Source organism: Micromys minutus, assembly GCF_963924665.1.
Source record: "Micromys minutus genome assembly, chromosome: 1".
In the NCBI taxonomy this organism is placed as follows: Eukaryota; Metazoa; Chordata; class Mammalia; order Rodentia; family Muridae; genus Micromys; species Micromys minutus.
Window position 1 is genome coordinate 175,932,592 of NC_137969.1, and position 17,872 is coordinate 175,950,463.

Here is a 17,872-nt window from a genome sequence, read left to right on the forward strand (position 1 = left end):
CCTTTTAGCTGTAGTCTTCCTTCCCTCTGTTTCTTTTCACCCAATCTCAAGATGGCCTTTCTTTCCTCCAGCCCCATGAGATCTTCTACCTACCCCTATCCACTCTCCAAAGGTGACTAGAAGGTTAGGAAAACAAGGACAAACAAGTAAGAAAGGAACCCAATGACAACCTTCTTGCATTGACCCAACCTGATCCTAACAGTTTGCAAAAGTGAGGTTGGGGAATCTAGTCCAGAGTCTACCACACCACCCTGGAAGTGAGTCTATCCATCAGCCATCTTTGCATATCTTCAGCCTTAGTCCTAGGCATACACAGGACTCACAGGACAGCAGGACCCAAGTCTACCCCCAGCCATGGGGCACTGGAAAAAGACAAGAGGATATTTTTCTTGAATATTTGAGACTCTGGGCAGCTGGAGAAGAGTGGAATGTGCCAGTGCCTTTTGTGGGCCCCAGGGTAAAAGTGCCCACTGTGGGTCCCTGGAAAATACAGCTGGCAGGAGGATCCAGAGAAACACTGAGACTGGCTCAAATTCGAATTTCACTGGAGATTGAGTGTGCTTCTTAAATAATTCCTGCCACTCAGTTTCTATCACCTGACCTTCTCCTGGGTGAGAACACACCTATACTTGTTTGTAGCTTTCAATACATCACAGCTCCCTTTTTATACATTAGCTTCATGCTATAGCTATAATGTTGTAGTTCAATTTTATTTTTTAACTTAATATGAGCCTTTCCTCTTATCATTAGATTCATGTGATTTTTCTTGTTGAAAATACCTAATACAGTAGTATTTCTGCCAATACCTTAAGTGCTTTGGTTTCTTCTGGTGGTAGATTAGTTTCTCTGGCTGAGTAAAGGACATGGGGACTCGGTGTTCAGACTGTAGACTGCATCTGAATATACCACTTTCCTAGTGTGGAAGAGCAGGAAGCCCTTACTGTTCCCTGGAGATAGGATGCAGTGTAATCATGTCTAAAATACGTCTTGCTTATCCAGAAAACTGTCCATTTAAAAGACTGATCTTTTTACTTACAATATATGTGTGCAAGAGCATTCTGAGAGACAGCAGGGTTAGCATGTGACGCAATGCCTTTCCCTTTGGGGGCATGAGCTAGTCTCTCAGGGTATCTCAAGGTGGGCCTAGGTGTGACTGTCTCTCTATAGCTGGATCAAAGAACAGGTTACTGGGGAATAGGCAAACATGGGTTCCAGAGCTCAGCAGTCACCTGTTCAGCCTTGAGCTCTAGGCCCAAAACTGAGGGAAGGAACTGAGGAGTCACCCTCCATAGCCACCTCAAATCATAGCTACAATGGGTCATCGGTATACCTTCTGGGCATTTTTCACTGGTTGTGGTTTGAATGGAGCAATACCAGGATGCCTTTGGCTACTGGGTTAGCCACCCAGAAAATTCTCTTTATCCTCTCCACCAAGCCCAGCACAAAGGAGAATTTGGTTCTGGCTATTGGGTGCAGGGCAGAGGATAGCACTGAGAGTGTCGCTGCTAGAAGGGTGTAGCACAGGAGGCCACAGGGTTAAAATAAATCACTACTGAGGTTCGGTCCTTAGGATGCAGTTCTGGGAATGGCAACTCTCACATATGGGAGTGTGCAAGACCACTATACGCATGGAAAGGTGTTCTGATCTCTACCTGCAATCAAAAGAAGACAAGAACACAACAGGGGAAGGGATGAAGAGGAAAGGGAGAAACAGAAGGGAAGAGATAGAGGCAGGAGAAGGAAACAAGCAGCAAGGTGTTTACAGGAGGATGAGGGAGGGACTGGGACAAGGACTGGTGATGACTGACTAAAAGAACTAGGTGTTTCACAGAGGTCATCTGGCAACCTGTCCCTGGATCCCAGGAGGCTGAGGAGAATAAAAAGAGCTGTTGACCCAGGTGTTAGCATTTGGTTGGCAGAGGCAATGGCAGGGCAATAGAGAGAAGACAGTGACTCAGAAGTGCTGGGGAGACAGCATGGGCATCAGAACTGACAAGCAGTTACCAAGGGGCAGTAAGGCAATGCAAGTTGGCCCTAGGTAGAGAACTCTAGGCAGTGTACACAGAAGTCTTTCTATGTCCCTGCTGTCACTCTGACAGTGCATCCAGTCACCAGGAAGGAGCACAGCCAGCTGGGAACCTAGACTATTGTTCCTGTCTGCCTGAGTTACTGTTTTGCGTGGCAGTCATTTTAGGAAAAACAAATTTAACACGGACTATGCATCTTCACCCTAGGGTACCCATGAAGAAAGCATGAAAGCCAATGCATGGCCAGTCAGTAGACCAAAAGGACATGGCATTCCCAGTGAATCGAAGTGTCCCTTCCATGGGGCCTGTTTCTGCACCCAGCAGAGGGCAGAACTCCAGTGTGCTCCCACCCACATCTATCTTCAGAGCCAGACTTTCAGATAGCAAAGTTGGCATCATTTGGCAATCTGAGCATTCTCCCTTTACTGGGCCACCTTTGGGGTTGCATCTTCAGGAATGTGGCCAGGGCCTGCTAGGGCTCACACTGGGTAATCAGCACTGATGGTAGAATGATGTCCACTTCACCACAGCCTCTGCCTTTCCATTCCAGTTTGCTATTTTATTTGGATTTTCCTATTGATGACACAATACCACAGAATTTTGATGCCATCATTCGTCACCATAGCACCTATCAAACCCCGAGAAGCAAGCATGCCAAAGGGGACGACATTACAGGCATTCTATACTTACTCATCTTTCTCTAGTGCCTAGTATCCTTCCCTATGCTTCGGTCTATAAAACTCACCTATCTGTAAGAGAATGTGATTAGTCCATGGCACCAGAAGCTGTTAGAAGAGATGCCATGGGATTCAAGAATGAAGGTGAAGGGTCCTCAGCAATGAAATAAGGCGTGGTCCCTCTCCGTGTCTGTCTGTTTGTCTGTCTCTCTCATGCATGTGTGTATATGCATACACGCACACGCGCACGCGCGCGCGCGCGCGCGCGCGCGCACACACACACACACACACACACACACACGAGAGAGAGAGAGAGAGAGAGAGAGAGAGAGAGAGAGAGAGAGAGAGAGACTGCCCTCACACTTCCGTTCCTTCACACATGTACACTATCCTTACATACACTAACTTTTCATGCATGCATCTCACAAGCCCTGTCCTCACATGAAGGATAGATTTTAGCTTCTTGGTTTTGGTTTTCTTATAAACTTGTTCCAGGGTAGAGACACAACCGGTACAGTCAGACCTGTACTCCATCTTCTAGAAGTCATGGTAGTAGCACTGGTTAAACACAAGAAGCTCTTAAGCCATGGGGACACTGCCACTTTGAGTCCAATATCATACAGAGTAGAATAGTTCTTTGCCAAGGACATGCCACACTGTCCAGCATAAATCCAAAGTCACATCTTACCACTGAGCTAAGGTAGGTCCAAAGCTGTACCGGCAAGTGCATGGTCAAGCGTATCAGTCTCAGTGTGAACACATTTGTTCAGTAAGACCAGATGGAAATGATCCCACATGCTGGTCCAGCTGAGTGAGTGGACTTTGTTCCCAGCAATTGTCTGTCTGGACATCTTCCTCTGAGCCGACGTACCCACTGTCTAACAGAAATGCAGAGTGTGGCTAGTTCCCTGGGACACACTTTTTTTCCCTCTGAATAATGTATATGTCAGTTTTCATATGGACCAGGTAAAAAATGATGTTTTTGATGTAGAGTCTTGTTTGATGTTTGACCTTTAAGTGTACTACTGCATTTTATGGGTCAAAGGTGGGTAAAATGGTTTTTAAAGTTCCTTCCTTGTACGTGTTACTGGTCATTCTAGGTCATAATGAAGTGAACACTTTTGGAAGACTCCTTAGCCACCTGAGCTCTTTGGTTAAAATAGAATCTCACTTAAAGCATACCCCTGTTAGTCGAAAGGCACTCACTGACCAGATTAATCAGCTAATCTTACTGCTGAAGAGTGGCTTGGCTGTTGGAATAGCTTCGAACCATTAAACTGATATAATAAACCAGCACCGGCACATGTGAAGGAATATTGGTAGTTTATAGTAGATGGAAAATATCTCCCATGCAGAATATAAGATAAACATTCTTGAATCCCAGCCTGATCAGTACTGGCTTGCTCAAGAATCGGGAACTTGAGATGAGCCTTTCAGATAGGCAGGAGAGGAAACTCCAACAACAGGACTCATGGATAAACAGGGAACTCTGGAATGGGGAGGGCAGAGAAAGGATGGCTATGATAGTGGGACCAGATTGGACCAGACAGCAACAGAAGCTAACCTGGAATATGAAGATGTAGACAAGATAGATTTTCTTAATGCAGTAGCCCTTGCCCTAGTTCACGGTAGGTAAAGTACACTGAAAGAACCTAGTGCTTCACATACCTCACATGAACAATTGCTGAAAATCTGACTTCTAAAAGCAGAAGGTTCCAGGGAAGAATAACATGGAAAAGAAAATCAACTGCATTATAGTCATAAAGATATAAAAGTGATGGAAAGCCCTGTCTGACCCAGTAGAGTCTTTGCCCTGCTATGGGCTGAATATTCTGCTGACACAGAAAGCACCAGAAACAGCCAAGAGTACTTATTACTGGGGCCCTCTGAAGTCTGAGAGTACATGGTAGCAGGAGTTTTTTGAAACAGGGGTGGAAATGGTTAGAAAACAGGATGACTCTGCATTTATGTAAGAAGCTTCTGTGCTCCACATGGCCAGTGAACTAGTAAAGCTCATATGAGTGGTCAGCCTGAGACCCATCTTCCAGTGAGTCCAGCAGGATTCACCAAGGCACTGCATGGGAAAACTAGAGCAGGCAGGAGGATAGACAATGCCTGCTTTGAGTTATGTGTGGAATCTGAGCATTACATCTGCCAAGACTAGGCCTGCTAATGGGAGTTTGAAAGGACAGCCTCTGCAGAGTCAACCAATGTTCTAAAAGGAAAAAATGAAGCCTTCCACATCTGGCTGCTGGACAGAGTAGCCTCTCAAGTCTGCACCTGATACCACAGTCAACAGTTTCACTGTGAATGAGACTGGACAGGCAGAGGTCAAACATGAGAACGATTTAATTAAACAGTGAGCTATAGAGAAAATATTGTTTAGAAAATAATTAACTTCTTGAAATCATAAAAGTAAAGAAAAGCTCCTAGAGATTAACAACAAGGTTGAGAAAATAGCCCACTGGAAAGATGAAACTATGAAAAAAAATTGAAGAGCCAAGCAAAGGAGGTAAGAGAACTAGTCCAGGAAATATGCCCCCCAAATAGTGGCTTTACTAGAAAGGAACAGTGGGCAGTGCAGAAGGTCACCCCAGCCCCCTAGAACTCTCCCTCTGCAGACCCACATAACAGAGGTACACATACCTGCCACCAAAAAACCCCTGAGGAATCTCAGAGTTCACCCAGGGCTGAGGGCATGATCTGAAAGAGTGTCAAATTCTAACTTCAACGACAGCTGCACAGCTTCACAGGACACCAGAATGCTGGAGAGAAATAAAGCTTTGAGGGAAATTTCTTTGCAATTAGACTCACTCCAGCAATTCTGTGTGAGAGTATAGCAAATGCATTTCAGATAAGGGCTCAGAATATGTGCCTCCCTGCACCCTGGTTCAGAGCCTGAAAGATGATTTCCAATCATGACAGCTGGAGGTCAGAATGCAGAACCAGCCCAGTGAGGAGCAGAAGAGTCCCTGGGAAGGTGGACACACAGAACCATGACGGCAAGGTTGACCTTGTGTGTGTCCACAGAGCAGAAACATATATATTGGAGTCTAACACCTGACAGAGAGTTGAAGAATCAAGACAAACATAGAAAAAATAAAAACATCCACAAATACAGTAATAAGACACAGAAAAGAAATTACAATCAGTACAACAGCCAGTACTGCTGCCTAAGCAGACCCAGGTTTTGTGGTCATGGGAAGGCCTGTGGACTGGACACGAACCTGTTCATCTGTGGAAGTTCATGTGGAACTCTTATCTCCCAAAGGAGTCCATCAGGTGATACTTAAACTGAAAACCAGGGAGCATGGCATGAGCCCTTAGTCAGAGACTGTTGAAGAAGCAGGGAAGGCATGTGGAGGATTACTGGTTTTCAAGCTGACTCTTTAAATTATGTGCAAATAAAAGCCATTGTAGAAAGCAACCATTAGAGTATCAATAGGGTGGCCAGGAGGAAAGCTAGCAAAAATTCTGACAGGCCTGAGAGAAGCTGTGACTCAAGAAACTATACTTGATTCCATGTAGGACTTTAGCAACTGGAGGAAACGTTTGCATACAGATCCTAGGGAACCAAGTATCTGTCAGAGATGGTTTGGAAAATAACTCTATTTCTGAACTGGGTTTCTGCAGTGACCACCAGAGTTACTTCTACTGCTTTTCTTGAAATGAAAGCTATGAGGGTAGGTGAAAGTGAGTCAATGCTTATGGTTATTTTAAACTTTATTTGAGTTATTGTTCAAGGGCAGTATGTATTTAATAGTGGACTATGTCATATAGATGTATTTTAAAGGTAAAAAGAAGTGTCTGACTTCTAGAAGTTGATGTTATTTTAAATCTGTAAGTTAGAATCAAATATACATCTTTGAACATGCTATCAAATATTTTCAGGGCCTAGAATATTTATGATTTATGATGAGTTTAAACTGGAAGTGGCTATGAAGTTTTCACATAAACTAAACATCTGCTAACCATCCTTACAGAAGGCGGTGAAGAAAATTACAAAAATATACTAGTATGTATTTACAGCTGAATTAGTTTTACTTGGGTGTGGTTAAATATATTGTAAGGCAGTTTGAAATTTAAACTCTTTTGAAAGTATCTTTAAATGTTTTCTGTACTCTGCAAAGAGTCGAAACCAACCTAGAATTCCCAGCACTTGTAGCTCCTTCAGGAGCCAATGTTGGGCATTTCCTGACTGAGTTAAAGAGCTAGGCCACCAGGGTTGAGTCCTTTAGCAGTCTCCAATGAACTCACATCCTGGTTCCTCCCTCATTCACAGGGCTTTTGATGCTATTTGGGTCTCATGCATGCTGCGACCAGCCTTCCATCAGGGATACAAGAGGGACAGGCACCTAGGTAACATGCTTAGCACTCTCAGCCCTGGAGCTTGACTCTCTTCTCTATGGATGCTACAAGCTGTGTGCAGAGTATCCTTGGGAGTCTATATTAGCATGTCTATGTCCTCCTCTCAGTAACTGGAGCAACTCAGAAAGCCCTGGTACTCCTTGCTGTCCCTATGTCTCTGTTGAAACCCTCTTATAGCGTCTTTCCCATATTAATATCCACAGTATTGTGTGCTCTATCAGGAAGACGATAGGCAGTAGTTCTGGCTAGAAATGGTGTTGGGATGGGCAGCAGTGTGTGGTGACACACAGTTTCACAGTATTGATTTTTCCTGACAACAATGGCATGAGGGCCTTGGACAGAATCTCATCCAATGATGTCCACCCCAAACCTTATTTCCAGCCACACCTTGCTGAGGCCACCTGCCAGCTGAAATCTACAGGAAAGCACAACTTTAGTGCACTAGCCTATAGTTGGCTCTTCTGTTCATCCTAACTACAAACAAGCATATCAGATTTCCCTCCTGGGTCCTCCTCATCAACTGGTGGTACCACTAGTAGCCAAGGAACTAAAAGGCCAGGAATTGTTCTTGTTATTGTGCCTTCTCCTGATCACTTGACCATGGGTCTTGTTCATCCCATGCCCAAGCTAGGAGAGCTATAGGTAAATACCATTCCTCAAATGTTTTTATACCCCCTAGATCCTATAATACTTTCTGCCAGTTCATACCCCACACATGGCCATGTTTGTCACGTTTTACTCTCTTATGATCCTACCCAGAAAGACTAGACAGCTAACACCATCCCCACATGTCCATCTTCTTACCCCTCTGCCTCTGTCTTTCTGTGTCTGTTTGTCTCTATATTTCCCTGTGTCTATTAATGCCTTTGTCTGTCTCTCCTTCACTTTCCTCCCCCCCACTCTGCTTTTTAGTCTTTTTTCATTTCTCTTTGCCTTTTCCTGTCTTTGTCTTTCCCCCTCTATGTGTCTATATCTACATCTCTGTGTCTTTGTCCCTGAATCTCTCTTCATATGTCTTTCTTCATATGTCTTTCTTCATATGTCTTTCTTCATATGTCTTTCTCTTGGCCTCTCTTTCTTTCTTTCTCTCTCTCTCTCTCTCTCTCTCTCTCTCTCTCTCTCTCTCTCTCTCCCTCCCTCCCTCCCTCCCTTCCCTCCCTCTCTCTCTTTCCCTTTCTCCCTCCCTCTTTCTCTTTCCCTCTCTCTCCCTCCCTCCCTCCCTCCCTCTCTCTACCCCCTCTTCCCCAGAGTTTATCCCTGTATATCCTTCCCTCTCCTAGGGACCTATGTCTGCTGTCTCATGACATTAGTATCATATGCACTGCTCAGGAAATGCTTCCTGAATAAATAAGCAGACAAACTCCCTCAATCCTCATGCAGCAGATGCTTCCTGAACGCCTACTTATTACATAAAAGGCTTTTATAGAGAAAATGCTATTGTTAATGGCCCTTATAAAAACCCAGAAAGAAACCAGGGCAGGATTAGCAGACATTATATGTTTGAAATCCTGACATAGACAGAAGGGAGTTATAGACCCTCACCAGAGGAGTAATCCTAAGCAAGGTGGTCAAAATGTCCATCCCTTCAAGAAATGATCAAGAGTCCTGCTTCACAGGGTCATTGAGAAGGTTTAATAGAGATACATGTCAGGGGTACTTGGGAGTCAGAGTCAAAGAGGTAGAGAGTTTGAGGACAGCCTGTGCTTATTGTGAAAACTGTGTCTCAAAAAAAAAAAAAGAAAGAGAGAGAGAAAGAGAAAAGGAAAGAAAATGGAAAAATAAAAAGGAAGGAAGAAAAAGAAAAAAAGTGTAAAAAGTGAACTGGGAATGTAGCTCAGTACTGGACTTCCATGTGTGAGGCCCTGAGTTCTACCTATAAGATTATAAAGAAAACAGCGTTCATAAATGCAGTGAATGTTCCATCAGTGACACTCTGGACTGAGCTGCAGAGAACGCCACCATCTGTGGATGAAGTAAGTGCTCTACCAGTGACATAACAGGCAGAGCTGCTGCTAGAATTCAGTACTTCGGGATTACATTACTTATTACACAATGAAAATGTCATGAGCCACAGAGGAAATGGTCAATTGTAGCTATAAAGAACCATTAGAAAGCTCTGAGCTCCCTTCATAGCCACTGAACACTTACTAAACACAGCCCTAGAGCAGTCATGAGGTACCTGCACTCCATCCTTGTTTTATAAGTGACTTTGACAGAAACAACAAACAAAGAGAAGGTTGATAAACTCATTTTCAGTTATACTGATGCTGTTCATGTTTAGTACCTGTATAGGGTAAGCACAAATTAAAATAATAAGAAGAATTCTAAGAACCCAGGATCCAGTCTTAGAGAATCTGATGTTTTACCATTCAAGTCCATGAAGGGTAAACCACAGCAAGTAACTCATCTTCCAAAAGAGCCTACTACAGAACACACAGAACCATTCAAACAACTCATAGACAAAGGATTATAATTGTTGCAAAGTTAAGATACTCTTAGGGATCCAGAGACTGAGCTGAAGGAGAGTAGAGCAGCCATCCTTGGTCCTCACTGTGGATTCATGTCACTATAAAGAGGTTAAGACACAGAGACCAGACACCCTGTTTCTGATCAAGCATTATTTCCCATCTCTATATACTTTCAATGTTCTTTGTTATCTCTGGACAGAGATATTACAAACAGTCTGAGGGCAGTTTGAGTCTAGAGTCTGATTCTTTGAGATGAGGCCACAACTACTGTTGTGTCTGGTGCTTGCAGTAAGAACCTCTTAATGGGAACACCGTGGAAAAGTTATAAAAACTGTTGCCATCAATGTAATGCAATTGAAATACAGTCATGTCAGCACTAAACTTATATGCTAATTTCCTTCCTGTTTCAACTATGCATGAAATATGAATGCAGTTGAGTTTCAGTGTCTAGACTGTATTGTATATGAACTGATGCAACTGGAGAAGAGAAAGAGCCAGCATGGAAAATGAATTTTATTTCTAGGCCATATTTAATCCTCAGGTGTGCAGTACTTGAAGGTCAGGAAGGAACAGTCAGTGAACACCTGAGAACAAGTCACAAAACAGCTCCATCCCTTAGGGGTGGGTGTTTGCCCTGCAGGACACTCTTTCTCGTGCTCTTCAGGACTAGCAGATCCTTCTTAGTTTGGCTTCAAGAGTCTTATACTGCCTTCCAAATTCAAGGACTCTCCACCATGATCCATCCTCACCCTCATCCCCATGATATCCATCATTTCTTCACTTGCCTATTATGCACTGAACAATTCAGAGAGGCTGCTACAAATGATTGTCCAGGAACATGTTTTGTGTGATGTTAAGGTTGCCTCTCTACCTTGACCATAAGATATCTACTAGCCCCATGTAGCTCTGGATACTTGAAATGTGGTTAGTAAAACATAGAAATTGGACTTTGAATTATGTTTAACTCAGTACCTGCATGTGTTACAAGGCTAGTGTGTTAGATGCTGTAGCTTAGAAACTTAGTGTCAGCAGAATACAGATTCTTCTGTTAACTCCCTGGAGAACAATAAGGGTAGCATGTGATCTGTAACCCCACTAGGACATGGTACACTCTCATCCTTCGCCAGTGAAGACATCGTGAATTGTTCTGTGTGTTTGCTAGGCACCTACCACCAGAGAGGTATCACTGGCTACTCCGGGAAAGTGTGCACCTTGTAAGACTATGTCTATATGATTCAAAGGATTAAAGAATGAGTCACTAAACTGTTTTCTGAATAATAATTGCCCTTGGATACTCTCTGCATGTGGCACATGAGGAGAGAAGCCAAAGACATTTACTGGAGCCCTCGCCTAGATGGCTTTATGGCTGCTTCAAGTACTCTACCACTAACTCTACTTGGTTTTCTCAATCTAAGGATATCCCAGAACTGTGATGTTGTCATTTAGAAAGATACGAATGATGGACAGGAGCCCAGGAGTAGTAGCATACAGCACTCCAGGTGCATGGGCGAGAGAAAAACCTCCCTCCTCCTTCTGCCAGGCTGCCACCATAAGCAGATGCCATACCCACAGAACATGAGTTTAGCAGGATTCATACCCCAAACTCAGCCCCAGAGTTTCTCCAGGTTTTCTGTTGACCTGAACAGGCTCCTGTATCGGCCTCTAAAATATGCTGAAATGTCTCTGGACTTAGATTCTGTTGTCCCTTTAAAAGTGGATAACAAGAGATAGCAGTCAATGAGAGAGGTCAGAAAATTTGCCTATGACTTAGGTGAGACTATCTGCACTGTGCCTACATGACATAGAGAAAGATCAAAGCAACAAACAAAATGAACTGACAGGAAATGTGTTTGATGCTAGTGAATTTTACTGTTATCACACTGAACCCATATTTTCTAAAATGCAGCTGAAGACAGCTTACACTTAGTATGTTCAACAAGGGGAGTGGTCATTGTTAGACTTAATGACCTCAAATATTAGGACTGTGAGGGTCTCGTATCCCCTAATAATGTAGATGGTTGAATTCATGCCCCACTACAGAGCCTGGATGTGTTGTGCATAATGCCTATGAGATATTCATTCCTTAGCACTCATGAGGGTTCTATTACTAGTCTCAAGTTATCCTCAGTTCTTGTCATCTCAAAAGAAAGAATTCAGACAAGAAATGTGGATACCTTAAGCAGTTTATTTAGCAAAAAGAAGCAGAGGTAGTACCCTCCAGACAGCTTGGAGACTGCTGATGAGAGAGCTTGGATTTGTTATTTTTGCAAGAGACTTTTAGGAATATTTGTGATAATCACACTTGTCCTGGTATGATATCCCTCTTCTCTTTCAGGGGACAGAAAACTAGACAGATCTCCCTTTGAGGCTGTTTTATCCCATGGTCCTCTTGCAAAAAGCACACATATGTGAAAACAACTATGTTTCACAAAAGCTCTGTGTCTTCTGGGGCTGCAAACCTTCACTGGTGCACATACAAGGCAAATGGGAAAGCCCTCAATAGTGCATTTTCTGATATATCAGGCAGAAACTGATAGTGCTTCAGAGTTTCTTAGCCATATGGGGACTTCTGACCATTAGGAGACACAGCTGTCAAGATGCAACCACATGTGAGAACATCGGCGTCATTGTGTTACTTACTCTATAGAAAACACTGTCACAGACTGAGGACCTTGTCTGAGCCAGGCGCTAAACCCAACTCTTCATGTTTATTGTTGGCATTTCATGATTAAGGTATTTGTGTGAGAAGAACACAGTTTTTTCATTTTCAGATGATAACTCTGGGGTACAAACTTGAACATCTGTCCAAAACTACTCAACTGATAAGCCCTGCTCACAGGCAAGCTCTATCCGCCATGTTCCAGCACTGAAGACCCTTGTCCCTACCCTGCAGCCTGACTCCAGTACCCACCCTCACCTCTTTTCATGGGCAGTGGTACCCGTTACTATCATGGGGGCTCAGAGTGCAAGGGAGCCTCCCCTCAAGCTATGGTGTGCAGTATCTCTGGACTCAGCCACCAAGCTACTCTCCTCAAGGCATAGCCCATTTCACTGCCTAGATGTCACAAAGCCATCCCTTTACTGGCCATCTCCAACCTCACTCACCTTGGCTCATCACGCTGGCAGCTTGCCATGGTCTTTCCAACACACAAGTGTGAAGGCATCTGTAACTGCCTGCAAAAGCTCAGATAGTTTCATAGGCAGTCCACTGAGTGGATCTCTCCCTTCCTGACACAACACACAAACCCATTCTTTTCTTCTCTTGCCTTGATTACTCTCAGCTTTCCAGGGCTCATGCTTCAGTTTTCTGAACTATGTTGTGCTTTCTCTTCCATTCATATTGTTTGCAGATGATTTTGATATGCATTCAGGTATCTGTTTCTCTGCCAGATGGTACTTTTCTCCCCTTCAGAGTTCTTCCAGTATATGGTCTTTCTAGCATTTATCATCTGCCCCTTGGATATGGTACTCTCCCTGTATTGTATGAAAGGATTTGTGCTCTTAATTTCTTCATTCAGTCTGAATTGTTTCAGTGCCATGATGTTAAGTGTTTGGCATAGGATAATGAGGAACTAGAAATGATACTACTGACATGTTAGACTGAACCTTACAGAACTGAAGCAAGGACCTGTCCCTTTACATCTACATTTGTTGAGTCGCACAGGATCCATAGGAAGGCACTGGCTGAACAAGATCTGTGATCAGGTCATCATTCCTAGGTTCCAAACTGAGGCAACCCAAGTCTGAAGGAATCTCCTATGGCAGTGGTCAGTTGTAAGGGAAGGTCACATGGCATTCTTGACACACATGCATTATTTCTCATAGCATGTTAGATACCTATGTGTTCCCTATTTCCTGAAGCACATACAGGCTTTATGATTATAAAAAGAAAAGAACTAAGCAGATAACATAGTTTGGAAAAATAATGCTTTCTCAGAGAAAGGTTTTGATAGAAGGTCTGGACTAAGTTCATCTTAATTTAAGGGCAACTGCCACTAATCCCAGAGTCATTCTCTGGGAGCTGGGATGGAACTGGCATTATCAAAGACTGACGATGTGTAGTAATATTAAGTAAATATTACTAAATGTGTAGTAATATTGAGCAGATTGAATCAGGACGTTAAACTGCCTGAGATGCATATGGAGGAAGGGTTTCATAGCCATCCTCCTGAACTACGGTCTCCATGCCATCCGGAATCATGGTAATGGGTACCTAGAAGACTCTGGTTACATGCTAATGGCAGTTAGACAAATGCAAGCTGTGCTTCATCGTTGTGTCATTTTCATTAGCAGGACTAAGTGTGAGAGAACAGTAGTGCCCTGTTCCTCTGCATCTGCATGGTGACATTCATTCTCAATCCCAAATATCTGCAAGGCATCCCATTGCTCTGATGTTCAAGCAGTAACAAAAATCTTTTTCTCTGTCCTTTTCCTCTATTTTTATCAGTGTGTATGGTTGTCCCTTGGCTAAAAAAAGAAAGACGCAAGATAAACAACCCCAAGAACCTGCTCCCAAGCGAAAACCATTTGCAGTAAAAGCAGATAGTTCCTCAGTAGATGAATGCTATGAGAGTGACGGTACAGAAGACATGGATGATAAGGAGGAGGAGGATGACGAGTTCTCCGAAGACAATGATGAGCAAGGGGATGATGATGATGAAGATGAGGTGGATCGGGAAGATGAGGAGGAGATTGAGGAGGAAGATGATGAAGATGATGATGATGATGATGAAGATGGTGATGATGTAGAAGAGGAAGAAGAGGATGATGATGAAGAGGAGGAAGAAGAGGAAGAGGAAGAAGAAAATGGTAATCTTTAAATACAAAGCTTAGGCCATGCTTCAGGGTCAGTTTTGGGTTTTTGTTTGTCTGTTTGTTTGTTTGTTTTTTTGTTGTTGTTTTGCATGAATTTCCTAGTGTGAATATCCTTGGCATCCTAACAATTTCAAGACTGGGTTTGCCCAACACCAAATGGATAAACTGCTTATATGAATTTAAGAGTTTATCTCAAATAATCCCTTTAAGTTATCTTCTGAGCTTTAGATTTTTATCAAATCGTTATTCAGATTTGTTGTCATGGCAACTTGCTGAACTAGTCTAGCATGTCTGATGTTTCAGTTGTTCTCTCTGACAGGCACTAGGACTGACTCAAGCATGGCCGTTGGCACAGCCTTAGCCTCCCAGCCTCTAATATGTGAGCTGGAGAAACAGATTCTGTCTGTTGGTTGTCAAAGCCATACTTTGGTGACTGTTATATGGCAGGGATAAAAAGAGATGTTACTTAAAAGAAATGGCTGGTAGATTGGTTGTATGTTTCTACATTTAAGAACCAGGTTTCTGGTCTGAGGTAGAACACTGTGGGTTGTACAAGTGAAGTGCAAACTTTCTGTACATCAGTGGCCTCCATAATGCACACCAGAGGATTCCCTTATGTGTCCACTTTTCTGTTAGCACAAGACTCAAAATTATGATTTATGAACCCTATCCTAAAGATCACTTTTTTCTGGAAAGAAATTATGGTTTTCTTGTGATCTTAGATAGAGCTTTTGTTGGCTTAGGATTTGCCTCATAAAAAAATGCCAAAAAAAAAAAAAAAATGGAAATAAGAAAATACTTTTTCCTCAGCCTAGTCCCTTGGGCTTAAATATCTTCAAAAATATAAATTCTAAAGCAGCTAACTTCCAGATACAATTCCATTATTTCATCCTTTAGAAAGAACACAACAAATGATCATGCAAGTGAGCCAGAAGACAATATTGCTATGCACAGGCAAAAATGAATGTGCTTGGTTGCAAAGACAGGGCCATTTTGTTAAAAATCACAAACTATAGGGCAGTCACACATTGGTACAGAGCCTTAAAGTTATTATTGATAACAATGTGCTACTCACATTTGCCCTCGGTTCTCTCATATAGAATTACAGAATGCTGTGAGTAGAAGCTTAACAAGTTACATCATAGCTTATGCCAATAATTACTGTAATTGTTGTGTGCTGTAGAGAAATGTGCTGATGTCATTAATGATCTCCCAAGAAGCTATGTAGCCCTATGTAATGAAATGTGAAGAATGATAGAGAGGAGATCAGTTAAGCAAATATTTAGGGACACAGAATAAGCTGTGTGCAACTCTAAATGACATCTTTAGTTGTCAGTGCTGATGAGTGATTTGTACTTTGGCTGTGTGGCATCATTGCAATCATATAAAATACTCTCTTGCACAGTCTCATCATGTTTGGGAAGCAGGAGATATTAATGTTCAGGGTTATGAACATTTGGTATGCACAAAGAGTCTTATCTAAATTTAGAATCTGCTCCACTTTCTAAACTTAAATATTTCAGTTTTGTTTATTTGGGGTGATAATTTAGATAATGCACCTTTTGAATGTACAAAATGGCATGTTTTGAAAGGTGCTCAGAAGTCTCACTGGGATACATGACGATGTGACTGCACAAGCCTGAGTTTTCTGAATTTAGCACCTAGAACCTGGCTGCATAATGAACTCAACAGCGAATCAGAACCAAGAACTGTTAGCTGTACTGACTCAAGCAGTGGGCCCAGGACAGAGTCCCCAGACACGCAGCTTTATAACCACAGAGGGTCCAGATTTTTAAATACCAAGCATACCTGGCCTGGCACCTATACCCAGACATCTAGCCCGTGCTGAGTAGGGCCATGTGTGGAAACAAAACCCCTCAGAAAGGAGTGGCGCAATCCCAGATATGCAGTCAGCCCCTGAGGAGCAGAACTCAACTGTGTCTGCTCCTCAGATAAGCAATCAGCTGTCAGGTGACTTAAAAGAGCCACTGGCTTACTGAGGAGGAGCTCAGCATATAATCTGCTATGAGACTAGTCTCTGCTTCCCCAGTGAGACAGGTATGCCCTTGCCCGTGTCCTTCATAGAAAGTGAGTCCCTTTGCCCTCTCAAGCACTCATTCCTGTGCTTCTCAGACCCAGGAGCTGCTTTTGTGGAGGATCATCCCCCATGGTCCTGATTGTTGAGGGTGTTCTGGAGGGGACACCAAAGGCTCGTTTGATTTCCAAAATGTTTGACTATACATGAACTGCCCTATAAACCTCCTGGAGAATCTGTCAGAAGCTAATGCAGCAGGGAGAAGTCTGCATTGAAGAACCTGTAAGCTTGTGTTCCAAGTCTGTTTAACTAGCACCATCAGTGATGTCTCAGTGCTTTATCCTCTATGTTATTTTATAACCTTCCAGGATTGAGTATCTCCATGAAAAGAACTCCGGAGCTTTGTTGATAGAACAGCTATTCTTCATGATCAGACTTAGTTGTGCTTACAATGTTAAAGAGGATTTGAGAGGCAGAGATACACCAGGCTCCTTTCTTTGTATCCTCACTATGCATACCTTTTGTCTTGGGGTTTGTTCTTGTTTGGTTCTGTTTTATTTTCTTTTACCATACTGTAGAAATCAGTGCCCAAACCTCTAGCAGTAAATGCAAACTTATCCCAGGGTAGCCTGCCATACATATACAAAGTACAGAGATGCAAGATTCCCATTATATGCAACAGTCACCACTTTTTAATGTCAGTCACCATCCTAAGATATGTGTTTCTATGTCCCTTGTTAATAGTATCATGGAATCTTAGGTTAAGCCTGCAGCAGATTCCTCTAAGGCTGGCTGTGTCTCATTTCTGCCAGGCAGGACCCCAAATGAGAAGCAAGGAAGACAGAGAGCCTCATGAGGAGAACTTAAGTAGCCCATGCTTAAATCACAATTTGGACAAATGTCATGGCAGAGCAGATGATGTTCAGTGTGAGGAAGTTGGAGCAGTGATTTGAGCACAAAAACAAAACTTGAACTGGCATCTGCCTGAGGTCCAGGCATGAAGCCTCAGGTCATCTGTGCTGACACGGTGCCACTGTGTCCACCCAGGAACTGTTTTGTCTTGACTGTAGCTTGAAATGTGGAGATGTTTTATTTCAGATAAAACATATTTACACAACTCATCAGATTATTATAAAAGGCACCCACTAATTGTAGAATAGACATTTATAACATGGAAATGAAGTATTTCATTTCAAGGACCTTTGAGCATTGCAGTTTACACATATGTTAAATGGCCTTGACACTGAGTTTCCTGTGAGCAGATCTATTTACAAAAATGGACAGTAGTTATCCGGTTTCATGTTTACTAAGTAACAGTTATCTATCCTAAAGGTGAGCTGCCACTCTGTACCCAAGGAGACCTGGCCCGTGCTGTGATTAAGTTCTTACAGGATCCCTATAATGAGAAACACATATTCACTGCATAGATAATGCACATGCAGGATACTTTATTTTCACACTCCATTCACCAAAAAGAGTATC

At 42.8% G+C, this 17,872-nt stretch overlaps 1 protein-coding gene across 9 annotated transcripts in view; it reads left to right on the forward strand.

Annotated features, from left to right (window-relative positions):
- MYT1L (myelin transcription factor 1 like) overlaps positions 1–17,872 on the forward strand; it is a gene marked incomplete at both ends in the record, with an annotated part of 130,621 nt that overhangs the window by 10,055 nt on the left and 102,694 nt on the right. For all 9 annotated transcript variants that reach the window (XM_080922390.1, XM_080922391.1, XM_080922385.1 and 6 more), the window contains one exon: positions 13,988–14,349. In XM_080922390.1, the coding sequence (XP_080778516.1) occupies positions 13,988–14,349 (362 nt within the window). The remainder of the gene's footprint in view (positions 1–13,987; positions 14,350–17,872) is intronic.